At 43.8% G+C, this 27,241-nt stretch overlaps 1 protein-coding gene across 2 annotated transcripts in view; it reads left to right on the forward strand.

The window, feature by feature from the left end:
* The first annotated feature begins 230 nt into the window (after nt 1-230).
* slc35f4 (solute carrier family 35 member F4) overlaps nt 231-27,241 on the forward strand; it is a 253,416-nt gene continuing 226,405 nt past the window's right edge. The window contains exons 1-2 of one of the 2 annotated variants that reach the window (XM_041215000.1): nt 231-337; nt 26,887-26,907. In XM_041215000.1, coding sequence (XP_041070934.1) covers nt 231-337; nt 26,887-26,907 — 128 coding nt within the window. The remainder of the gene's footprint in view (nt 338-26,886; nt 26,908-27,241) is intronic. The other variant, XM_041215001.1, reaches the window with a different exon arrangement.

Consider the following 27,241-nt stretch of genomic DNA (forward strand, 5'->3'; position numbering starts at 1 on the left):
AGGTGAATGCAGGGCTGCCCCCTAGATGTGACAATGTTGTAGTGGAGAGTCCGGGGAGTGGGGGGCGGGGGGGGGGGGTCTGATCTTTCCGACAGCAGTGACTGACGGAATCCAGCTCCCGGCTCACTAACAAAACCATGCGGAGATTGTCGGACATAAGTCTGCACCTCAACCAGCTCAAGTATCTCTCGCCTCCGTCCTCTGAAGACCAGCAGTGCTCCCGATCCTTTATGGACGTCAAGGCGGCTTCCAACGGGGTTTCCACCATCGAAGACAGGATCTTACGGATCACGGGATATTATGGCTATTACCCGGGATATTCGAGTCATCAAAGTAAGTGAAGCTTTAGCATCCAAACTCCCAGTTAACGGTGGGTAGGTGGGAAAGCGCCTTTATTGGCAGAGTTTCCAGTGGCGATTATTCCAAAGTTTCACACTACTCAGAATCATTTGCTTTGAATCAGATTATCAGCAAGAATTGGAAGTCTAAAACTTAAGGAACGCAATTCGTCGCCTAACTGCAATTTCAAATTGTTTGCAACTATTAGGTCCTTATTGAGTTTCTGGATGTTTTACGGTTGATGTGTATGTTTTTGGGGTATAAAGGAGGGCGGGCTATATAACCCAGCGCCTCCCAGTGACCGGATTTATTCAGTATTCTCGGTGCATATCAGGTTGATTGCTCCAAACCGAGGGGGTTTCAGGTGCGGATAAAATGTCCCCTCGGTCTTATGAGGAGTTCATTCTCCATTATAATATCCCTTTTTAAAAAAAAATTAAAATGCAGAATATTTTTTTCTGCTGTTAATTAGCTTGGGTTTGAATGATGGTCTAGAATTTGTGTAACGGGCAGTGGTGATGTCCTGTGCTGGCCTCTGAAACCAAAGTGTAAATAGTTACCGCAGGCTTGGGAGACCCTTGGGGAACTGTTAGTAGCAAGGGGACTGAAATGGATTGCAGCACTGTTAACGGACACGATTGTGAAGCCAACAGTGACGGAAACAGCCTTTAACTTAGCTTACCAATCGAGGTGAGACTTGAAGGAGACTGATGGCTCACAAAACATTCGTGGTACAGAAAACACTCTTGTTGCTCCAAGCCTTGGATTTCCATCGCGATGTAATCTATGCACTGGCAGACTTGAGTTTATTGTCGTATTGTTAAGACTAGTGGCACGATTAGTGGTGATCTCAATGCTGCATCAACTCGAGAACGATGTTAAATAAAAACCAAGTATGGACCAGTGGCCCCAACACGCAATAAAGATTTTGTTTTGATAACAGTATTTTCAAGCGAGGGGGCCAGGGGGCGGGGCAGTGCAAAGATGAAATGTTTCTGCCTTTTTTTGGCAATATTACGAGGGGGACCTCCGTGTGCCTAACAAAACACCCTGTTAAGGCAGGCGGTGTGGGATGAATGACCAAAGTCCAGTTAACAGGATGGCCATTAAGCACTGGGCGCTGTACCACAAATCTCAAAAGCTCAGATGGTGATCTCTGCAATGACAGTCTATACAGCCCTGTTTATGCTCCATACGAGCGTCCTCACACTGTACCTCATCTAATCTATCAAAATATTCCTTTATCCCTTATGTACCTCTGACAGTACTGCGGGCAGATGTTTATCAATGCGACATCTAAGAGTGCTATACAGGCTGGTGTTCGCTAACATTGTCTTTAGTGGCGCCTGGATGGGGAACAATTACACGCAGATCTTCGAAAAAAAACGGACACAACCTGTAACTAACTATACACGGTAATCAGTCAGTCTGATTTTTCCTATACTTAATATTTTATTTACACAAGTGTCTCTGCTTATAAATCGTACTAAAGAAATTTAAAATACAGAGAGAGATCGTGTTTATTTTAAATCAATGGATATGCCCCAAGGGTTTCTTGTTCAGAATAGGATGGCTACAAGCTGTTATCTAACCCGAGATTGGGAGAAAGTTATTGTATTCTTTAGATCATCTACTCATTATTGAAAAGCTGATTATCTTACTTAAGGGTGACCTAATTATCAAGAGTTAGACAACATGTTTAACATGATTATTACAAAATGAAACACAATAGCCCAGAGGAATTGGAAGGCAGGGATTCACGTTGCTTCCAGGAAAATTATTAAACCAACGGAAATGTCATTGTAAATCATCCAATTTCTCACGTTGATAGTAACATAGCAACAGTATCAGCCATGGGAGACTTTCAGTCCATCTAACCCACCTATCCATCCTGAATCCCATTTGTAGACAAAACCCATGCCTCGTTCCTCCTTGTGTTGGTAAACAGTTCACATATTTATCACCCCTTAATTGACAAGGAATCCCTTCTGCATTTTTCTATTGTTCTTAATTTCTAAATATGACTCCCCTGTATTTACATTTGATGCACAGCAATAAAGCTTACTTGGATCTGATTTGTTGAAACCTGTCATAATTTGAAACACTTCTGTCATAAGACCCCTTAGCCTGTTCAAGTGGGAAAGACCCGAGGTTGTCAATCTTTCCTCATGCATCATTTCCTTAAGTTCTGGGATCAATGTGTAGCTATTCTTTATGACATTGGCTTTAAGCGTGGCATTGTCAGAGTGTGTCTCCCTCAATTCTTCCTATACATTTTTTAATGATATATTTGATGATTAAGTTTGCATTAGAGCATTAGGTTATATAATTTTGTTATGTCCTTGTTCTGTAAAGCATTGTTGAGACTCTGGAGTACTGTATGTAGGGAAAACATTGGCCTTGAGCAAATGCAGAGGTGAGTAACAAACATTACATTTTCAACATGGTAAGAATGTTGGCTTGTTTACCTTGGGTAAAAAAAAACACTTTGAGGGGACTTGATTGAAGTTTTCAACATTATAAAGGAGATTGAAAATGCTGATTCTTGAAAACTGATAACTATTGAAAAGGATTCAAAGACCAGAAAGAGAACTTCTGATGCTCTCCTACCATAGATGACAATTAGGCAGACTGCTAGTTGCCTCAAATCAATGAGTTTGATAAACTCTTTTCCAGAACTTTTCCTAATATCTTCTTGAAGGACTGCAAATAATAATAAGCTAATCATCCTCTGAAAAACTAGCATTTCTAGATTTCCACTCTCAGCTTTCCCACATTAAATGACTGGACTGAGTTTAACATCATCTCAAACACTCCGGATTTTTTTGCAAGGACTTCCAAATTGCTTGCTCCAAGTTTGGTTGAAACCCTGGGAAGAAATGGTGGGAATATTTGTTTACAATGTTTATCCTGGGTTTCTCCTAATGTGCCGCTGAAGTTACAGTGGGAGATTGGAAGACCCATGTGACAATTTCAGGCCTCTATCTATGTTGTCAATGTCTTTAAGTTTTTTTGTTCTGTCAGGTTATGGGCAAAATTGGCAAGGTTACCCTGAAAAGGTGGTGGTGGATCTTTGCCATGAATTGTGGTAGCTCTTGTATAGATGTTCCCATAATGGTAGGGAATTCAAAACTATTGATGAAAGAATGATGATTTATCTCCATCCAGGATGGCATGTGAACCCAAAAGCAAAATACTACAGCTGCTGGAAATCTGAAATAGAAACAGAAAATGCTCAAAAGACTCAGCATCTGTGGAGAGAGAGAAAGAGTTAATGTTTCAGACCTATGACCTTTCACCAGAACTGGGAAAAGGTCGAAGTGTAATAGGTTTTGAGCAAGTGAAAGGTGAAAGGGTTGAAAAAGAACAAAAGGGAAGGTCTGTGATTGCGTGGAGGACAGGAGAGATTGAATGACAAAAGTTCCCATGGTGCAAGGTCAGAGGCAGTGGTAATAGGACAAATAAAGAAACAGAAGTTGTATCTAGAGGATGTGTGAATGACAGGCTCCTTAAAAGGCACCATTCAAAAGCAAAGGGAATAAGAGAGAAAAGAGTCAAACCAGCAAAGAAAAATGAAACAAATTGGTGCAGAGGTTATGATCTAAAATTGTTGAACACAGTGTTGAGTCTAGGAGGCTGTAAAGTGCCCAGTCAAAGGATGAGATGCCGTTCCTCATCTGTTCTGAGCTTATATGCTTTATTGGAAGGAACACGTTAGCAGGCCAAGGACAGAAAGGTCAGAGTGTGAACAAGGTGGAGAATTAAAATGACAGGCGACTGGAAGCTCGGGGTCATGCTTGTGGACTGAATGGAGGTATTCCACAAAATGGTCTCCCAGTCTGGGCTTGAGCTCCCCAATGTAGAGAAGACTATATTATGAACAGTGAATACAATATACCAGGATGGTATGTGACTTGGAAGGCAGTTGATGGTAATCCCACAAAGTGCTTGCTCTGTTTCTTCTTGGAGGTAGAGGTTACAGGGCAGGTGTAATTGAAGTAACCTTATTGACTTGCTGCTTTGCACCCTATAGACTATATATATTTGCAGCAACACCCATTTGTTGAATGGGTGGATATTGAGTCCAACGGCAGGGACATATATTAAGCCAACTGTTCTGTCCTGGATGAGTGTTGTTGCTTGGATCAAGGAGTGATCAGTATTTCACCTCATTCTTGACCTGAGCCTTGTAGATGATGGAGAGCATTCAAGGGGTCAGGTGAATAGGTGTTGCTTGATGGAATTGTTGATGACTTTATTAATGGAGGAGGCTGACAGAGAGGCAATTGGCTGGGTTAAATTTATCTATCCTGTTTTCAGCGGATAGGCTATACTCGGGCAATCTTCTCCACGATCACATTGTTGCCAGTATTATAGCTGTTCTGAAACAGGCTAAAGGAGTAACTTGTTAGTCTGCACATATCTTTAGCATTATAGCTATGGTGTCAAAATGTATCACTTTTAAAATTTGGCTGAGTGCACCGGACAGAATAATATCATATCTGGTGAACCAAACTCACTGGACATTGGGATCTTTGTGAGCACACTACTCAGTACTTTTGGCTGAAAATACTTGCTTCACTCTTGTCTCTTGAACTCACAGGTTGCTGCTATGCTACACTGTAGTCAAGAATACAGATGATCATGGCATTTCCTCCTTCTGTTGGTTGCCTATTTTTTTTTTATTGCGCATCCCTAGTTGTTTTGAGAAGTTGGTAATGAGTCTTCTCCTCGAACTCCTCCACCCCTGGTATTGATGGTATTCCCATCATTCGTAGAATGTGAAAAGGCTTCAAAGCTTTGTTCTGAATGTTGTTTGGGGGACCACTTAGGTCTGGCTATTGCCTGCTGGTTTTAGCATGTAGCCCGGGAAAATAGTTTCACTAAATTTGAACCTCATTCTAAGGTATGCTTGATGCTGCTCCTGGAATGCTTTCTGGACTCCACATTGAACCAGGTTGGTTTCCTGATGTGAAGGTGATGAAGGAGTGAGTGATGGGTTGCAAGATGAGTTTACAGATTGTGAGGATATACAAGTGTGCTGTTGATGATGGCCCTCAACACCACATGGATAGCAGTTTTGAGCTGCTATCATCTAGATATGCCCTTAGTCTGTCCGACTTAACGAAAAGTCTATGATAAATAGATAGTTGAGGATGAGGTCAAGTAGGTTACTTCCAAGTGTTAGTTCCTTCACCCTCTGATGCAGTCCTAGACTGGCAACTGTGCTTTTCATTATTTGGCAAGTTCAGCCAATGATGATACTACTGACACACTTATGCTGATGGAAGTCTCCCACCAAGAAAATATTCCATGCTCTTGGTTTCCTCAGAGCTTCCTCCAAGTAATGTTCCACCTGGAGGAGCACTGATCCATTATTTGAGGAGAAAGCGGTAGTTGTTGATCAGAAAGAGACTTCTCTGGGTTCAGAATCAATGTTGAAGACTCTCAGGGACATTCTCACCAAACTGTATATCACTGAGCTCAACCCCTGGTGGGTCTATTTTGCTTGTAGGACAGGAAATAACCAAAAGATGATGGTGCAAGAATCCAAAATGCTGACTAATAGATATGATTTTGTGGATAAAACTGTGTCAGGCAATTGCTTGACTCATTTGTTGTGAACTTCTCCCAACTTGAGCACCAGTTCCCGGATTAGCAAAGAGAATATTGTGGTGCTGAGATTGTATCAATCCTATCCTGATCTCATGCCTTGTTTATTCTTCTTCAGTTCTCTGCCCGAAGGCACAATGACGTCCACCATAGGTAGGGCAAGGAGGCAGGGTCCCGAATCCACCCCAGCCAACTGAACCAACCAGCAGCCCCCCAAGGAGTCCGAGTTGCTGTGGCAACACAAGTTTTGCCATACATGTTGTTGTCTGGAGCTATGAATAGTGATGGTAGAAGCTTCAATTTTCTTTCCATCACTTGGCTAACCAGGAATCTCTCCTACTGTAACCACTTACCATTGGCATATGTTTGAAGGTTTTACAAGTTGATACTCAACTTGTTTGGCTTAATTATGAACGCACCTTCCTTGGCTATCAAATCCAGGCGTGGAACTTGAACCCAGAGCTTCTGTCTCAGAGGCAGGGATGCTACCCACAGCACCACAGGACCTCCTAGTTTTCATATTACTGACCTTTGTAGAGATTGTTTACATGCTCAGCCATTTCCAAGGGCAGTAACAGTCAATCTTCTTGTATGTAGATCAGACTCGGTAAGAATGGCAGAGTCCCTTCTCTGGAATACATTGGTGTTTCAATAGATTTTCTATGACAATTGGATGCTTAGATGGTTATATTACATTAAAAGTGCTATATAAATGCATGTTGTTGCTTATTTTTCTTGGTGATGGCGCACAATTACTAGATTTATTGAATTCTATTACACAACTTTGAGCTTACAACCATTGGCTTGCTAATTTTTTTGCTTATTGTGTGGACTATCATATACTTGAACCAAATCCAATGCCCTCAATGTCTATGCCTCTCATGTCAAAAGAAGCTTATATTTCCTTCAGAACCATTAATTTAATGCTTCTTAAGACACTTGTACATGTTTTTATTTTATTAGTGAGATTTATACTGTGGAGCTCGTTTGTACTCCTGTGGTAGAAATTGGATCGCTTACACCTGATCCACAGGCTTAAAAGTGCACAGCAAAACACAATTTTGGGGACCAACATCTTGTGCCCCGAAAATGTCTGAAAAATATCTGACTGGAAATGGCACAGGGCCTGCTTCATAACACTTTAGTGTCCATCCACTGTGGCCTAAACTTGATCTATATATCCTGGGTAAAGATGGGGTTAACAAATATTTTCAACACAGAAGCTTAGAAAGAGTGAAGTAAAATAAGTATTGTCAAACATGCCAAGGTTTCAAAACCATTCTAAACAGTTGATATTGTCTTCTATTAATTGCCCCCTGAGAGAGTAATTTCTGCGCAGAATGTTGTGTTTTCATCAATGCATTAACTGGCACTGTAAGCATATGCACAAGTGGGAGAGTATGTATTTGCAGTGCATTCCCTTTTTATTTTCCATGGCTAAAATTCTTTTAGACCTTTCCTGATGCTGTTTGAAACTGGCTGAATGCTGTACACGTGAAGCATGAGGCTATCTACCTTTTGATCCTTTTTCCTCCTTGTGAAGATTGTTGAGCTTGGGCTCAGAAACACATTTGGAAATTGATAGGTAAGAATGTAAACTTGCAATGTGATAAATTTCAGAACCTGTAGAGCAGCAGTTCCCAAACTGTGGCTCGCAACCCTAATTGGGGGTCTCAGAAACCATAACTGGGTTTGCAAGCTCCCCCTCCTCTGAGACTGCACCCTGTACTGAAGCCCAGGCAATGCCTGGCCGTGCCCTTACCCTGCTCATCTTTCAGTCTCAGGATCTTTTTCTTCTTCTGAAGCCTGTTTAAAAACATTCCCTGCACCGCCACAGCTGCATACTGACTTGGGCTCAGGCTTGGACTCAGGCTGTCAGAGCTGCTATGCTTCCACACAGGCCCCCACTATCTGACTGACCTGCATTTGTGTGAAGGGGGGAGAGGGGCTGATTACAGGTGTGTGTAAGTGTCGGGGGGGGGGGTCGGCGTCTGGGGGGGTGGCAGCTGGTGGGGGGTGGTTGGGGGTGGGGGGCAGTGGCAGAGGGCTTTCACTGAGTTTTCTGTTATCAGTGAATATGGAGAGCTTGGCTGAAACCTCAGTGACTAGTAACTGTCACGTGTTATTCTCTGTGCCTGTTCAGAAGTACTCCGCTTTCCCAGGATTGGGAGAAGCATGGCTTCATTTTCAGGTAAGTTACTTACCTTGTGAATTAAATCCATTTAATTTTAAACATGCATTGTGCGTAGCAGAATCCTCAGTGAAATTTGCAGCCTCTATATAAATACTATTTTGTATCATTTGAAATCCTCAGTAGAAAATTAAAAGTTTATTTGACCCGTCTCACATGTCAATGTGGCCTTTAGATAAAAACAAAAACAAAAACAGAATTACCTGGAAAAACTCAGCAGGTCTGGCAGCATTGGCGGAGAAGAAAAGAGTTGACGTTTCGAGTCCTCATGACCCTTCGACAGAACTTGAGTTCGAGTCCAAGAAAGAGTTGAAATATAAGCTGGTTTAAGGTGTGTGTGTGGGGGGCGGAGAGAGAGAGAGAGAGGTGGAGTGGGGGTGTGGTAGTAGGGACAAACAAGCAGTGATAGAAGCAGATCATCAAAAGTTGTCAACAACAATAATACAAAAGAACACATAGGTGTTAAAGTTAAAGTTGGTGATATTATCTAAACGAATGTGCTAATTAAGAATGGATGGTAGGGCACTCAAGGTATAGCTCTAGTGGGGGTGGGGAGAGCATAAAAGATGTAAAATAAATAAATAAATAAATAAATATATTTTTTTCTTTTTCTCTTTTTATAATGGAAATAGGTGGGAAAAGGAAAATCTATATAATTTATTGGAAAAAAAAGAAAAGGAAGGAGGAAACAGAAAGGGGGTGGGGATGGGGGAGGGAGCTCACGACCTAAAGTTGTTGAATTCAATATTCAGTCCGGATGGCTGTAAAGTACCTAGTCGGAAGATGAGGTGTTGTTCCTCCAGTTTGCGTTGGGCTTCACTGGAACAGTGCAGCAAGCCAAGGACAGACATGTGGGCAAGAGAGCAGGGTGGAGTGTTAAAATGGTAAGCGACAGGGAGGTTTGGGTCATTCTTGCGGACAGACCGCAGGTGTTCTGCAAAGCGGTTGCCCAGTTTACGTTTGGTCTCTCCAATGTAGAGACGACATGTGGTCTCCTCTACATTGGAGAGACCAAACGTAAACTGGGCGACCGCTTTGCAGAACACCTGCGGTCTGTCCGCAAGAATGACCCAAACCTCCCTGTCGCTTGCCATTTTAACACTCCACCCTGCTCTCTTGCCCACATGTCTGTCCTTGGCTTGCTGCATTGTTCCAGTGAAGCCCAACGCAAACTGGAGGAACAACACCTCATCTTCCGACTAGGCACTTTACAGCCATCCGGACTGAATATTGAATTCAACAACTTTAGGTCGTGAGCTCCCTCCCCCATCCCCACCCCCTTTCTGTTTCCCCCTTCCTTTTCTTTTTTTTCCAATAAATTATATAGATTTTCCTTTTCCCACCTATTTCCATTATAAAAAGAGAAAAAGAAAAAAAATAATTATTTATTTCTTTATTTTTTTACATCTTTTATGCTCTCCCCACCCCCACTAGAGCTATACCTTGAGTGCCCTACCATCCATTCTTAATTAGCACATTTGTTTAGATAATATCACCAACTTTAACTTTAACACCTATGTGTTCTTTTGTATTATTGTTGTTGACATCTTTTGATGATCTGCTTCTATCACTGCTTGTTTGTCCCTACAACCACACCCCCACTCCACCTCTCTCTCTCTCTCTCTCTCCCTCTCTCCGCCCCCCCCCCCCCCACACACACACACCTTAAACCAGCTTATATTTCAACTCTTTCTTGGACTTGACCTCAAGTTCTGTCGAAGGGTCATGAGGACTCGAAACGTCAACTCTTTTCTTCTCCGCCGATGCTGCCAGACCTGCTGAGTTTTTCCAGGTAATTCTGTTTTTGTTTTTGTTTTGGATTTCCAGCATCCGCAGTTTTTTTGTTTTTATTTTGGCCTTTAGATAACCTTGGTGTGATGTTGCTCTGGATCAGTAATGCTGAATGCAAATGCGAATGTCAATAGTTTTTGCTGTCTCCTGACCAAGGTCCATGAGCTGAAGTGGCTCAGATGAGGGAATGGTATGGCGAGTGTAATATAAGGGTCTGGCATAGAAACAGTTAACATGGAACTGGGTACAGTTCCGCTCAAACTGTGATATAAAGGAGCATATGACCCCGGTCTAGAGGGCAGTCTGGGGCGGAACAGAGATGTGTGTAGAAGCAAGGATGGAGACAGCTCCTAGCTTAGACATTATATTGTATATATGTACATAGTTATGAGTAGTTAATAAACACTTACTGTTAAACTATGTAAGACTCAGGACCTCTTGATAAGACCTACAGAACTGCACACATCTTACAACATGATGGCAGCTTAAGAGGAGTTTGATAAGGAAAAACAAGAACTGATGAGAATACTGGAATGCCACTCACAGTAAGTAGAACACTTGAAAGAGGACTTGAAACACCTAAATAATAACCTTGTAGAAACAAATTTAACAAAGTAGATCTTCAATTAAAACTACATGAACTTCATGCATCAGAAGTCTCTTTTAAACATTGTGGGAAATGCCTGGGCCAGGAGAAAGAATTGCTGACGCAACAGAATAGTTGCTTGAAAGCAAAATTAACAACCAAAATTGATGAAATTCTTGAACTTCGATCCAATCTGATGGAATGCGCAGTATGAACACACACACATACAAACATACAAACATATAAATTTGGAGCAGGAGTAGGCCACTTGGCCCCTCGAGCCTGCTCTACCATCCAGTAAGATCACTGCTGATCTGATTGTAACCTACCCTCAATAACCTTTCACCCCTTTGTTAATCAAGAATCTATCTAGCTCTGCTTTTAAAATATTTAAAGACTCTGCTTCCACCACCTTTTGAGGAAGAGAGTTCCAAAATTTCTCCTCACCTCTGTCTTAATTGAGCGACCCCTTATTTTTAAACAGTGACCCCTAGTTCTAGATTCTCCCAAATAGGAAACATCCTCTCCACATCCACCCTATCAAAACCCCTCAGGATCTTAAAGGTTTCAATCAAGTTGCTTCTTATTCTTCTAAACTTCACTGGATACAAGCCTAACCTATCCAACCTTTTCTCATAAGATAATCCGTCCATTCCTGGTATTAGTCTCGTAAACCTTCTCTGAACTGCTTCTAAAGCACTTACATCTTTCCTTAATTAAAGAGATCAGAACTGTACACAATATTCCAGATGTGGTCTCACCAATGCTCTGCACAACTAAAGCATAACCTCCCTACTTTTGTAATCACAATAAATGATAACATAATATTAGCATTCCTAGTTACTTGCTGTACCTACATAGTAACCTTTTTTGATTTATGCACTAGAACACCCAAATCCCTCTGAATCTCAGAGCTCTGCAATCTCTCAAAATTTGATAACAAGTTTCTTTTTTATTATTCCTGCCAAAATGGACAATTTCACATTTGCCCACATTATACTCAATTTGCCAGATCTTTGCCAGCTTACTTAACCTACCTACCTTTGTGTCGTCAGCAAGTTTAGCAATCATTCCTTCAATCCTTTCATCCAAGTAATTTATATTTTTGTAAAAAGTTGAGGCCCCAGCACTGATCTCTGTGGCACACCACTGGTCACATCCCATCAACCAGTAAAAGACCCATTTATGACAACTCTCTGCTTCCTGTTAGTGAGCCAATCTTCTATCCATGCCAATATGTTACCCCCTATACCATGAGCTTCTATTTTCCGCAATAACCTTTGATGTGGCACTTTATCAAATGCCTTCTGGAAATCTAAGTACAGTACATCCACTGGTCCCCCTTTATCCACAGCACATGTGATTCCTTCAAAGAACTCCAGTAAATAGGTTCAACATGATTTCCCTTTCACAAAACTATGTTGACTTTGCCTGATAGCCTTGAAATTTTCTAAATGCCCTGCTATAACATCTTTAATAATAGCTTCTAATATTTTCCCTATGACAGATGTTAGGCTAACTGGCCTATAGTTTCTTGCTTTCTGTCTCCCTCCCTTTATGAATAAAGGAGTTATATTTGCTATTTTCCAATCAAATGGAACCTTCCCTGAATATGGGGAATTTTGAAAAATTAAAACCAATGCATCAACTATCTCACTAGTCACTTCTTTCAAGATGTTAGGGTGAAGTCCACCTAGATCTGGGATTTGTCAGCCCGCAGTCTTACCAATTTTCTCAATACCACTTCCCTCCCAGGCTTTGAAAACAGGTAAGGAGAATTCTAGGAAATGGATTGAAGATCTAACAAATGAATTGAAAGAGTCTAAAGAGCAGTCAGTGATCGTGGAAGAAACATTCCGAAAAGAACTGAATGCCCAGGTGAAGTTGTTAAACTAATAAAGGAATTCCACAGATAAATGTGAAGTAAAGACAACTGAAATCACCAGAGCAGTTGCTGAGTGAATGAAAAGATTCATAAGCTCGAAAAACAACTGGAAAATCAGAGAGTAATCAAATTTTTGGCTAAACGTGAGAAACAAGTGGGAATGAATGTTCCATTCTTGAAACATAAACTCCCACATGCATCACGGTGAACCTCATGTAGGAAGAGAAACAGAATGAGCACTACAGCTGAGAGGAGAGTTCGTTCTCCCCTCAAGGGAGGGATTAAACCGATGACCATAACAGCAGATGGGGAGTTGACATGGATTGGATCAACTCCAAAGAATGCAAAATGAGAATTAAAGACAACCAACCAAATGCCAGAAAGACCACATCCAAAACAACCTCCTATTCATCAAGGTTTTTCCACTGCAACAGAGTCTACCACTCCTCCAACTGTTGTAACAAGAAGATCTGAAATAATTATAAAGCCTGAGCCTGTAAACACAGAGACTTGGGGGAGTGGTGGGGGTAGAGAAGTGGCCACATAAGTAATATAAATATGATGGGTAAACATGAATGCGATGTACTTTTCATGAAGACATGGTGGAGGTGTATAAGGGTCTGGCATAGAAAGGGTTAATGTGGAATTGGGTACAGTGCCGCCCATACTGTGATGTAAAGGAACATGTGACCTGAGTCTAGAGGGCAAACTAGGACTGGACAAAGATGAGTGTAGAGGCAAGCTTGGAGACAGCTCCTAGCTTAGATCTTATACTGTATACCTTTACATAGTTATGACTGGTTAATAAACACTCACTGTTAAACTATATAAGATTCAGAACCTCTTCATGAGACCTACAGAACTACGCATATCTTACAACAGTGAGTACATAAAATAATAAAATATTTACCAAGTACTGCAAAACACAGACTTTCGTACGTATATGATGTATAATATATTAATTTATAATATGCAAGCTTTAATAATTATATACTGAATGTTACTATGGGCAGAATTTTACATTCCTCACCAGCAGGTTTGTTGCTGGGGTGTGGCTGTAAAATTCTTTGGATGGAATTCCCATTGGGCACTCGCCTGCCCTGATCTCTCTGCAATTTTATGGTGCAATGGGTGATGCCTAGGCTAGCCCACCCATCCTTGCCCCAATTGATGCCCTTAAGTGCCCAATTACTGGCCGCTTAAGGGCTGTTTCCCACCCGGCCACAACTTTCAGGCCAGTGGGAGGAGTTCAAGGGCTGACCCCGCTCTGGTTTTGGGTGGGAATGGGAAGTCAGGGCAGCCTCAATCAGCCTCCTTTTAATACCGGGCGCCCCCTCCTCACAAGGAGTCCACTGTGGGAGCTTCCTCTGCCTCGTCTCTCCATCAACACCCCCAGACCTCCCTCCTTCACCCCCCACCAGGCTTCACCTCCCTTCCCTGTCCTGAGACCCCCAAAATGTATCTGGTCCTGGGACTCCTGGGACTTAGATTCTGAGGGCTGCTTGCAGTCCCACGCCTGGCCACCGCAGTTCCTGGTACTGCTAGGACTAGAGTTGCTGGCCAATCAGATTTGATGTGGGACTTCCTCCCGACTGAGGGGCGGAAGTTCAGCCTCCAGCCATTAGTTAAATGGCTGTGGGGCAGGCAGTATCAATGGCGATGCGTTCGCCACTGACTCCTCAGATGGCGGGAAGGGAAACTCTGCCATCTGAAAAATCCTGGCCTATGCTTTTTTATTGCTGTTTTGTTTTTGTTGGTGCCTGGGGTCATGTTACTTTTCAATCATTAAAATAGCTTCATATTGGAAAATAGTTTGGAAAGCAGTGCTGTAGAGATTCCGGTACACAGTAACACTGCACTAAATTCAACTTCTTCATTGCTAATCATTTTCAAAGAATAATTGAAATGAAACAGTGAAAATATTCATAAATACATCTCAACTTTGCTCCTTTTGCCAAGAGACTTTGCTCATTTGTCTCAATGGCTGAAGCATTTGCAACCATCTTCAGCTAGAAGCGTTGAGTTAATGATCCACCTTGGCCTCCTCCCAAGCTTCCTAGCATCATAGATGCTAATCTTCAGCCAATTTGAATCACTCTACATGATATTAAGGAATGGCTGAAGGTACTGGATACAGAAAGTACATGAACCCTCACAACATCCCAGCTGTAGTACTGAAGACTTATGCTCCAGAACAAGTTATGTCCCCTAACCAAGCAGTTCCAGTACAGCTACAAAATTGGCATTTGCCTGATAATGTGGAAAATTGCCCACAACAAGCAGGACAAATCCAACCCAGCTACTTACTGCCTCAACAATCTACTCTCACTTATCATCAAAGTGATGCAAGGTGTCATTGACAGTGCTACCAGGACAAAGGAGCTGATTCTAGAGGTGAGGTGAGTGACTGCCCTTGACAGCAAGGCAGCATTTGACCGAGTGTGGCATCAAAGAGCATTGGCACAATTGAAGTCACTGGGAATCAGGGGGAAAGCTCTCCATTTGTTGGAGTCACACCTAGCACAAAGGAAGATGACCATGGTTGCTGGAGGCTAATCATCTCAACACCAGGACATTGTTGGAAGAGCTCCTCAGGGTAGTGATCTAGGCCCAACCGTCTTCAGCTGGTTTATTAATGACCTTCTCTCCATCATAAGGTTGGAAGGAGGAATGTTCCCCTATGATTGCAAATTGTACTATACCATTCTCAACTCCTCAGATACTGAAGCAGCTTGTGCCCACATTCAGCAGGACCTGAGCAACATTCAGGCTTGTGTTGATAAGCGGCAAGTAAAATTGCTGCCATACAAGTGCCAGGCAATGACCATCTCCAACAAGAGAGAATCTTACCATGTCCCCTTAACGGTCAACAGTATTATCATTGCTGAATCCCTCACCACCAACATCCTAGGGAGCACCATTGATCAGAAACTTAACTGGATCAACCATATAAATACTGTGGCTACAAGAGCAGGTCAAAGGCTGCGGATTCTGTGGTGAGTAACTCACCTCGTGATTCCTCAAAGCCTGTCCACCATCTACAAAGCACAAGTCAGATGTGTGATGATAAACCCTGCACTTGCCTGGATGAGTGCAGCTCTAACAACACTCAAGAAGCTTGACACCATCCAGGATAAAGCAACCTGTTTGATGGGCACCCCATCCTCCACCTTAAACATTCACTGTCTTCATCACTGAAACACAGTGGCAGTAGCTTGTACCACCTGCAAGATGCATTGCAGCAATTTGACAACATCTTCCAAACCTGCAACCACTGTCACCCAGGAGAACAAGGAAAGCAGATGAATTGGAACACCACTACTTACAAGTCCCCCTTGAAGTCGCTGCTCCTTTACTGTCACTGGGTTGAAATTCTGGAATGCCCTTCCTAACGGCGCTTTGGGTGTACTTACACAACCTGGAATACAGTAGTTCAGGCTCACCACTACCTTCTTAAGGTCAGTTATGGATGGGAAATAAATGCTGGCCTAGCCAACATCACTCATCTTCAAGGAATGAATAATAAAAAAGAAAGATCTGACAACATGCCATACGAGAAAGAAAACTCATCTGAGTTCTACCACAGCAGTTTATCCTTGAAAAGCTGCTCTTTCCTGTGCTCCGTGGTGATCAAGGGCATTGCAAGGATGATGGCACAGCTCATATTTTCATTTTTATGTTCTCAAGTGTAGAAGGAAATTCTCAGTGACAGTTTTACCTTGCCAACAGTAATGTCATTCTGAAGGATGTGTTAAGGACATAAGTAATATCAGCAAGTATTACATAAATTATGTGCTACTGTATTCGTTTAAATGAACTCTAAATTGTTGCAGCAATATACAAGTATTAGCCTGTTTATGTGGAGCTACTGGACAGCAAATTCTGTTTTTTTTTAGCTTTTCATATATCTAGTTAACTACAGAGTGTTGAGCCTTTGAGGTGTCTGCATTGTTAGCTGATTATCAAAAATATTCCCCACTGCAAAAATATAAGAACATCTTCTATAACTTTCTTTAGGCATTATCAACAAATAATTCAAAGCACGTGGATACAATTGACATGCAAATTATGAAGTTACCCAGTGAGTTCTCTTGTTGAATATTTTCATGGAAATTATTCATCAGTGTCCCATGATCCATAATTACTTTTTAAAAACCTAGTTTTGATTATTTGGCATGCCATTATGTTAATTTTTAAAATAGATGGGCATGGGAGTAAGTACTTAAAATACAAAGTATATATTCTTTCCTTCATTGTTATTTTTTCCGAAAGTAAATTGATCTCTTAAGTGTTTCCCAGGAGAACTCTGGATGTAGGCATGTAAAAAAGCAAGTAGATATACTCTGGTGAATGCACGTATTGATTTCTGTGGTGTGTGTATACTTTTTATCACTGGCGTCAGTGTATTTATGAACTTTTAAATTGATTAGATTATCTTTTGTCTTAATTTTAAACTTGGTATCTACCATATTTTTGCCAAGATAGGAAAACCACAGGAGACACTGAGTTAAATTTGAGATTTTTTTAATGCTTAATGGATTGGTAATACTGAACAAAATGAAGCTGGTACCTTTTTTTCCTCTACAGTTTTGTTCCTTCCCATCCTCTCCTTGTTTTGTGTACTGTTCCACAGGTGGCACTTACCCACTAGAACAAAAGGGCCTTATCAAAGGGACATTAATTTGACTCCTCCTGTAAGAGAGGCAAATACACATACGCTGCAAGGAGGCACTGCCTCTTTTTTTATGATCCAAGTGCTGCACTTCTGGTGTTGCCTCCCATATTCCACTGGAATTGTACTGTAAGGCCAGAGGCCTGGTATGTGCCTCCAAGGGAGAGAGAAGGATCCAGCACATTGACTCCATCATCCACTTGCCAAGATGAGTGCAGCTCCAACAACACTCAAGAAGCTCAACACTATCCAGGACAAAACAGTCTGCTTAATTGGCACCCATTCCACAAATATTCACTCCCTCCACAACTACTGCACAGTGGCAGCAGTGTGCACCACCTATAAGATGCACTGCAGAAACTCACCAAGGCTCCTTAGACAGCACCTTCCAAACCCACGACTGCTACCATCTAGAAGGACAAGGGCAGCAGATACATGGGAAGTTTCCCTCCAAGCCACTCACCATCCTGACTTGGAAATATACTGCCGTTCCTTCATTGTCGCCAGGTCAAAATCCTGAAACTCCCTCCCTAACAGTAATCTGGGTGTACTTACACCACATGGACTGCAGTAGTTCAAGAAGGCAGCAATTAGGCAATAAATGCTAGCCTAGCCAGAGATCTCCACATTCTGTAAAAGAATAAAAAAACAATCTGGTTTCTGAGCAAGAGAAAGCTAATGAAGCAGATGGTGAGTTGGAAGGTGAGTATGCAGAGGACCACAGGGTAGCAGGTCTTTGGAGGAACTAATTAAGTGGCCCACAAGCTGCCATTGTTTCTGTTGTTTTAATTATCACTGTCATCATATTCCTTCTCTTGTGTCACCCTTTGCTGTAATAGATATATAGGAAAGGATGTTAAACATTTCTCCTTGCGATTAAGTAGATGGAAGAGAGTAGAAGTTGTTTAGTATGGCATTTCACAGGGATGGCAAGGCAACAATGGCACTGGGAACATGCTGCTAGCCTCAGCATCTCCTACTGTAAAAGCAGAGTGCTTCTCTGTGACAAAAGCAAAATATTGCAGATGCTGAAAATCTGAAATAAAAGCAGAAAATGCTTGAAATACTCAGCAGGTCAGGCAGCATCTGTGGAGAGAAAAACAGAGTTAATAGGCGGAATTCTCCCAAAATGAAAATAAGTGCGGTGGTGGGCTGCTTCAGCAGCGCCAACCCCCCCCCCCCCCACCCTGATTCTGCACTTGTGCAAAGGCACGTTTTGCTCTGAATCATCTGGCGGCTCGGGTGCTGATTCATCCGCTCACGTCAGCTGGCGGGTTCGAAGGTCTGGGTTCTATATTTAAATGCCAGTCCAACACACAATCTCAATCTCTCCAGCCCGCCAGAGATGTCTGCAACTCATAAGAGAAAGACCAAGAGCCTCAGGATGAAGTCTGCACCCTGCTTCACCCACCAGGCCCTCCAGGTCTTGGTCGGAGGGGTGTAGAAACAATGGCACATGCTGTACCCCACAGATGGCTGCAAGAAGCATACCAGCCTCACCTCTCTGGACTGGGACATAGTAGTGGAGTAGGTTAGCACCCGAAGTGCCACCCAGTTCAGGAAGAGGATGAATGATCTCATCCGCCCCGCTAGGGTAAGTCATCCTTCAACACCCTCCAATATCCAACTCTCATCGTGGCATCATGCACTTAAATGGCTATTCTTTTCAGGGGTTTCACGCTACCATTAGCGAGGGACACATTTCAACACTCATTCTCTCACCGAGACTTTCACCACCATCCCATCTATCATGTTGCTCACACTCCATTCTCTGCCCCTTCTGGGGAGGGCTTACCATACACAGGGGACAAGCATCTCACCCAGCCTCTGCTCCATCCCTTCTCATCACATGCCTTTCTTTCTTCTTCACACAGGCCAAGCTGGCACACAACAGGCACAAGAGAGCACAGACCGGGGGAGGGACGTCCGACATCATTGCCCACAGTGAGTTTGCAGAGGCTGCAGCCGAGCTGGCTGGGAAGGACAGGGATCGCTCCTGTGGGGAAGGGGAGATCAGTCTCTCCCACCAACCCTGAACAATCATTGCTCCATCACCTCATCAAATCCTGACAATCACAGTGAGTCACATGCAATCTTATCTGGCTCATGCTCATTAACTGAAACTTTATTTTCTATTTTCTAGACACAAGCACATCGAGACCCCCAAGCCAGTCGAGCACCAGTGTGAGCCCCCGGACCTCAACCGAGGAGGAAGCCCCAGAAAAACCGTCACGGCGCTCACACGTGCCCTCCACCAGCTCAGAGACACACACGTTGGTGGGGTACAGTTGTAGATTAGGCTCGGCCTCACTTTTTGGGGAACACCTCACTGATACGTCCCTGCAGCAGTCGGAGGCAGTGACTGCCCAGGTCTCCAGCACTTGGAGGGCTGCTGGAGACCAGCCACCCACTCAGTTTGAGTCAGATGATGAGTCTCTGGAAGTAGCTGCCAACTCAATGCTGGAGATACACCAACAGGCAGTGGAACATCAGGCAGAGATTCAGCAGTCACTCAGAGACTAGAGCGAATGATGGAAGAGTCTGTCTGATGTTGTGGCTCCGACATGCGAGTGTCTCGAGGTCACCATGGGATGGCTGGCGACCGCCATGGAGACCTTGGTCCAGCAAGTCTTGCTGGATTTGCGCTCGGCCCTGCTCTCCATGGCCACACATCCCTGGTGGGCACCCTCAAGATGTAGGCGACACGGGGATGAGGCACCTTGACCTCTCTCCAGGTGCACCATCTCCTGCAGGAGTCAGGGTGGGGCCCTTGGGCACCCGCAGGGAGGAGGAGGAGTGCCAGCTGCATACCCTGGGGGCCTCCTCTCAGGACCCTCCAAGGGCGAGCAGCCCCCTCTGCCTATGACCCCATCCACTCCAGCTTCTCAGGCCGCCAAGGGCGCTTCTGCCCCTGAGCAGGTGGCCCTTATCAGGCTGAGACCCACCAGGCCTCAGGCTACCAGAGGACGTCCACCAAGGTCATTGCAGACATCAGGACAAAACAGTCAGCAGGCTGCCTCCACCATTGCTGCAAATGTTGGGGCTGCACCCAGGTGTAACGGTAAAGTTAGGGAAGTTAAGAAAAACTGATGTCACTTTTGGGTCACGGATGTGCTGGACATGTAAATGAATTGCACTTTTGTTCATACATTTGATGGTTATGTGGATTTTCCCGTCAACTGAAGGCTTTGTGATTTTGTACTTTGGAATTCTCTTATTTCAATATTTAGTCTTCCTCCCACTCAGTGTCCCACTGAGAGATTCATATTCCTGTGACGTCAGCCTCAGTTAAACTAGTATCTGCACCCTTGATGTAAGGGAGATGTGTATAATTCTTTATTGGAAGTGTGTGATGGAAGCATTTCTAACCCTCCTTCCTCAAGGAACACCAGTGAGTGAGGGCAGCTCATCAGCATTGATATTCTACCGGCATTTGTGTCTCAGGATGGACACCTGTAACTATTGGAGTGCCACAGGGATCAGTGCTGGGGCCTCTATTATTTACAATATATATATTCATGACTTGGATGAGGGAAGTGAATGTATGATCACCAAGTTTGTGGATTACACAAAAATAGATTGGTCGGGGGTGGGGGGGGCGGGCAAGTGGTGAGGATGACACAAGGAGTCTACAGAGGGATATAGACAGGTGAAGTGAATGGTCAAAAAGTTGGCAGATGGAATATAATGTGGGAAAATGTGAGGTTGTGCACTTTGGCAGGCAGAATAGAGGAGCTGAATATTATTTAAATGGAGAAAGACTGCAGAAGGCTGTAGCACAGAGAGGTTTGAGAGTCCTTGTGCATGAATCCCAAAGAGCTAACATACAAATTCCACAGGTAATAGGGAAGGCAAATGGAATGTTGGCCTTTATTTCAAAGGGAGTGGAGTATAAAAATAGGGAGGTCTTGCTAAAATTAAACATGGCACCAGTTAAACCACACCTGGAATAATATGAACAATTTTGGTCCCCTTATCTAAAGGCAGTCCAGAGAAGGTTCACTAGGTTGATCCCTGGTATGGAGGTATTTTCTTATGAGGAGAGGTTGAGCCTGTACTCATTGGAGTTTAGACGAATGAGAGGCGACCTTATTGAAACATATAAGATTCTTAGGGGGCTTGACAGGGCAGATGCTGAGAGGCTGTTTCCCCTTGTGAGAGAGTCTAGGACCAGAGGGCATAATGTCAGAGTAAGGGGGAACCCACTTAAAACAGAGAAGAGGAGGAATTTCTTCTCAGAGGGTAGTTAATCTGTGGAATTCTTTATCGCAGAGGGCTGGAGAGGCTGGGTCATTAAATATATTCAAGTCAGATTTTTAATCAGTAAGGGAATCAAGGATTATGGGGACAAGGCAGGAGAGTGGAGTTGAGGATTATCAGATCAGCCATGATCTCATTGAATGGCGGAGCAGACTCGATGGGCCGAATGGCCTACTTCTGCTCCTACATCTTATGGTCCTCAGCGGTAGTGGCAGAAGAAAAGACATGCACGGGACGAGGAGATCCCTAGGCATGTCCACATCTCAGTCGCAGCAGTGTTTGCATCAGTAGATGGCGGTGAAGACTTCAAGTCTTCTCTCACACTGCTCTTGTTTTTAAGTGGGCTTTCAGTTCCCAGAGTGAGCCCACTCACTGGGCCTCACGGACCAAAGCAAAGATCATGGCCTGGCGATTCATGAGGCAAGTGTGAATTCAGGACTCATTCTCGCTGCAAGTTGAATCCCCTGAGTTGAAAGAAGATAGCGTTAAGAGTTAGGAGAGATGTGGCCATATTCCCTCACTTGGCTTCACTCTTCCTGGAACCTGTCAGCAATTAACGTATCGCAGGCACGTCTCCCACGTCTTCCTTCCTCCATGGCGTGATTGCACCATACTGCCCCCTCAGCAGCCTCCTGAGGTTCCTGGGCCTCTGGATCTTCTTCCTGGAATGAGCTCTCATCCTCCTCCAGTTCATAATCTGGCAGCGGGTCACCTCTTTGCACTGCAAGATTATGAAGGGCGCAATACACTGCGATGATGTGGGAAACCCTGTCGGGAGTGTATTGTAGTGATCCACCTGAGTGGTCCAAGCATCTGAAATGCATCTTCAGAAGCCCTCTGGTCTGCTCTATAAGGCTGAGAAGCTGTTTCCCCTTGTGAGAGAGTCTAGGACCAGAGGGCATAATGTCTGAGTAAGGGGGCACCCATTTAAAACAGAGAAGAGGAAGAATTTCTTCCCTTAGAGGGTAGTCAATCAGTGGGATTCTTTACCGCAGAGGACTGTACAGCAGGGTCATTAAGTATATTCGAGGCTGAGATGGACAGGTTTTTAATCAGTAAGGGAATCAAGGGTTATGGGGACCCGTGAGCAGCATTGTACCTCTCCTCGAAACTACTCTGAGGGTGACTCACCGGTGTGATCAGCCAGCATTTCATTGGGTATCCCTTATCCCCAAGCAGCCATTCCTGCAGACGTAATGGCCCCTAGAAAATCTCAGGCACCTGGGAGTGGCTCAGGATATAGGAGTCATAGCAACTCCCAGGATACCGTGCACAAATGTGCAGTATTTGCTTCCGGTGATCACACACCAGTTGCACATTGGTGGAATGATAGCTCATGCAGTTTATAAACATTAGGGCCTGCTGCCATTGAGCCCACATGGATGCAGTCTATTGCACCCTGCACTTTAGGGAAGCCTGAGATGATGGCAAAGCTGGTGAATCTTGCAGCCAGGCTATCTTCGTCCAGAGCAAACCTGACATAATGATGGACCTTCCTGTAAAGGGCATCTTTATGCATCAATGTGTTGTAGACTGAGAGATGCTGCAACAGTCACCTGTTGATCCTTGGAAAGAACCAGAGGCCAAGAAATTGAGTGCAGCCGTCACCTTCAAAGCCACTGGCAGGGGATACCCTCCAACTCCACGTGACACCAGGTCTTCACAAAGATGTACCAGAGCTTGGGACTAGCGCAGACATGCACGGCATTGCCTCTCACTCATTTGTAAATAGAAGGCTCTTGGATGATAAATCCTAGGTCTGGGTCTTTCCCCTTGACCCTCCTGTTCATGCCCTGACTCCGCTTGACCATGTCCCTCCTGCCGGATCTGCACGCGGAGTCATCCCTCCCTCCTTCTCCTCCTCCATTGCATTAGGACCCTGACAAAGGCAGCATTGAGCCCTGGATCCTTATCTGCTTTTGCCTTCTCTCTGAAAGGAAACATTGAAGACATTAATGATTCAAGTGGCAAGAAAGTGAAGGGCAGAGGATGACACGTTTGGGTACTGTAAGGCTCCATCGTTTCTCCTGCCCTATTTACATGTGGCTGATGCCACTTTGTCTCTGAGATGCTAGTGCACACATCAAGGTGACCAAGATGGCATTGCAGGTATGTAACATCTTGAGCCCTGCGTGGGATTCTAAGGTTTAATTGAGATAATTGACCCAACCTAGCTCTGTGCTCCAATCCCTGATGTGGCGTATTAATGACCAATCAGTTGCTCATGGTCAACGAGTGGATGCCCTTTGGCCCATTAGGAGTGTCACATTTGGTAAACACATGACAGGCCTACATTGATGGAATACCATATATGATACAGCTGTGTCACCCTCACTATTGCCTGCAATCCCAAATTCTACATTCCTATGTGTTACTCTTGAGATGCAGTGACTGTGATGTGAAGCCACTGAGTTCTAAGTAACCCTCAAACAGTGCTAATGAAGCCATTGGCTTTCAGTGGCTTTCATCACAAGGAGGTCTTCCTCCTTTCTTTCTAAGCAGACTTTTGCTCACTGTGGCAGTAAAAAGAGTCCCTTTCCCCTGACTGCCATTCCACTGCCTTCCCTCTCCATTGCACCCCCGTATTTGTCAGCCTGACCCCTCGCCTCACAGCCCACCCCTGGTTGTAGTGCTAGTTTCTGAAAGTGGAGGCCTGTATGAGGACCACAGCACAGTGGTGTTCCGCGGGACATTGAAAGCAAAGAGAAGGAGCAGTCCAACCCTACAATCCCAGCAGTTTGGCGTTCTTCGCAATAAGCACTATGGCAGGTAGGCTATTCAAGGTTACTCACCTTGAAGTTACCAGCGAACTGAGGTCTGACTTGTGCACACCTCCCCTTTTCAAACGGGTTTGCCACCAGCGCAATTTCCTACTGGCGTGATGCAATATTGGAAGGCTTGACAAGATACCAGTGAGCAGCTGTTTTAATGAGTATTCATGACTTGCTAATGAATGCAAATGACGTTCACGCCAGTAGTCGTTGGGATAACTGGCCTGTCATGAAAACACTGTCGGGAGAATTGCGACCTGTTTTTATGATGGTAGGTTTCAGATTATTTGCCTCCCGTTGGATTCTTCACTCTTGCCCATCACGGAACCAGCTGCGGACGGGATGGTCGAATTCCACCCAATGTTTCAGGTCTGTCACCTTTTGAACCTTTCCAACATTTTCTGCTCTTATTGCCTCTCTGTGAATTCCATTGCCTTCTCCTTGTAGAGAATGAGCTGTATGAAGGTGGGGATCTGTGGTCTGCCTTTGTTGGTTATTGTACATCATTTACTCCTGTCAGGGCAGGGTGCAAGAGTACTAGACGCCCTAGGTGAACCTTGAGCGTGGCATGCCCCCCACCCCCCACAGTCCACAACCCCACTATTGACTTTGGAAAATGAACACAGTAAAGTGGTGCTAACACTTGCTCCCCATTAGTCCTACACTCACAAGCCATTAAAAATTGTCAGACTCACGGGTAATTGTAATCTGCAGCCTGCCCTCGCTCCTGTCTCAGCTGCCCACTATTCTGCAGCACAATGTTCCTTCAGAGCAGCTCACTAGATTCGCACGGTCCACACTTGCACCTCACATGAGATCTCAACACTTGTATGACCACATGATCACCCAGGAGCTTTCTGATTGGTTGAAAATCCAGAACTCTTAGGTAACTGGCATTTTTGACCGATGGGCACCACATGCTTCCTGCCCATGCCGGAGAATAGAAATTAAATGCATTGTGCGTTGGTATGAATAAGAATTCTACATTTATAATAAATTATTTTACATGAGAAAAGGAGAATATTATGATACTGCTTGTACATTCTTTTGTTCTACACTTTTCATAGGATATTAAGAAATGCATATTATTATGTGTATTATGGCTCACATGATACATAGTATGGTATCATGTGAGCCAGTTGATCAGAAACAGGGAAGGTCAAGAGGATGAGGAGAGCAATAAATACATTGGGGACACTATGGTCTACATTTTTGCCAAGACAGAGAACCTCCCCATTGCGGTGAAAATGGTGGGTGAGCCTTGGAATCCTAAGTCCCACCCCTGAACACAGCACTTCCTATTTTCACAGGAGTGGGACTGAACTCAGGCAGTGGTTCGTGCATGCGAGGTTTACAGAGGCAGCTGACTATTTAACTCACCAGCTTGCCTCTACTGGAGTGGGATTTTGGTAGTCTAGGAGTGTACAGATTAGAGCTGGACTGAACTTGGTGGATTTGTTCAGATAGCCAGGGACCCCATTTGGAGAGGTAAGGTACCCCTTTGGATATAGTCCCGGGACACCTTTGGGAGAAGTAAGACACCCTTTGGGATTGTTAAAAGTAAACATGATTCTGCGTAAAAAGTGCATAAAATAATTGGAACTGTCAAGCCATCAAAGAACAGTCAAAGCTGTCAAAGAACTGTCAAGCTGTCTGTTAGGAACTAGAGATAGTTTTAAGTAAGCTATTTGTTCATTTGTGTGAGGAATAAGCTTTGGCTTTAAGTTTAATGTGTATATATATATATATATTTTGGGTTAAAAGGGTGAAACCTGGGTCTAGTATCATTTAGAGTTTTCTCTGGGACATAGAAGCAGCAATTCTGTAGCCCTGTTTGTGTATCTGCATTTTAATGAGGTTTTACAACCCTTGAAGTGGTTTACTCTCCACACAGGCTCTCAGGTATTTGGCTGTGCAACGCCAGGCACCACTGCTTCACAAAGTAAGGAAAACTGTACTGGTTCCTTGCAATAGGGGGCCCGCACAGGGAGAAACAGAAAAGCAGTTTGATTTTAATTGGTAAGAGCATTCCACAGAACCTGCCATAGCAGGCAGGAAGGGAGCTGCAGGGAACAGTTCCTAAAGGTAAAAAGTCCCAAAACCAGGGAGTAGGGCAGAAGATGGTCCCAGGAAGATAATCAAGTCAAGGGAAAAGAACAGGAATCTGAACTGGTCCTGTTCATTGGAATTGAAAGTAAGGAGCAGAGTAAAAGGCTCCAAGATAAAAGACAAAGCTGTGGGGAGCAGAATCATGGCAAGGTGGGCTTGCAAGAGGCAAGAAGGTCCAAGGAGATGGGTGAGACCTTACTATGGGCCTGTAAAGTAGTGGTGCCTTGCTTTGCACAGCCAAATACTTGAGAGTCTGTGTGGAGAGTAAAGTATGAATGCATGTAGAGATCCAGACAAGGAGAATATCAAAAGGAGAGTTTAAACTGGTGGAGGTGGATCTTTGTTGAAGATGTCCAAGTGAAATCGTCATTTGGAAAAAGATTCCAAGGTGAGTACTTCCAGCGTTGAGATAAGAAACCTTTCGGATAGAGACAGATTTCAGTGAGACCAGTTGGCTCACGATGTGATAAGCATCTGGGTGGGGCAGTTGATGAGAAACCCAAAGCATTTGCTTTGGTCACTTGGTTTCAGAGTGTGGGGTGTCTGACCACAGTTCGTCTATTCATTTACATGGACTCTACACTTACTGGGAACATTACAGTATAAGATGAATTTTGCAATTTGTGTTATTCTTACAAACCTGAATATATCTGTAAAGGTATAGCTGAGGGGAAGGAGTAGTGTAACATAGTTCATTTTTTCTTGTTTAATAAATGTTTTATTCTTTTGTTAAAAGTTCATCAGCTGACTCCTGTGACTCTGTTCAATAGCCACTCCCCACATTTCTAAACAAAAAATAAAAGTTAAGATCTATCAAGCCAAGTTCCACCATAGGACCTGACTTGTCCAGTAATATCACCAGTTTGGTTCATAACAAAGTGGGAGTTTATCCTTGAATTTAAGTGGGATTTGTAAATCCTTAATGGAACGAGCTTGTGGAGGTGGTGTTACTGTGCATAGGAACAGGATTTACTGTGAAGTAATACACGGGTTGGTAATTAAATAGGCTTTGACTGTTGCAAAG

This window comes from Carcharodon carcharias, chromosome 20 (assembly GCF_017639515.1).
Source record: "Carcharodon carcharias isolate sCarCar2 chromosome 20, sCarCar2.pri, whole genome shotgun sequence".
NCBI lineage: Eukaryota > Metazoa > Chordata > Chondrichthyes > Lamniformes > Lamnidae > Carcharodon > Carcharodon carcharias.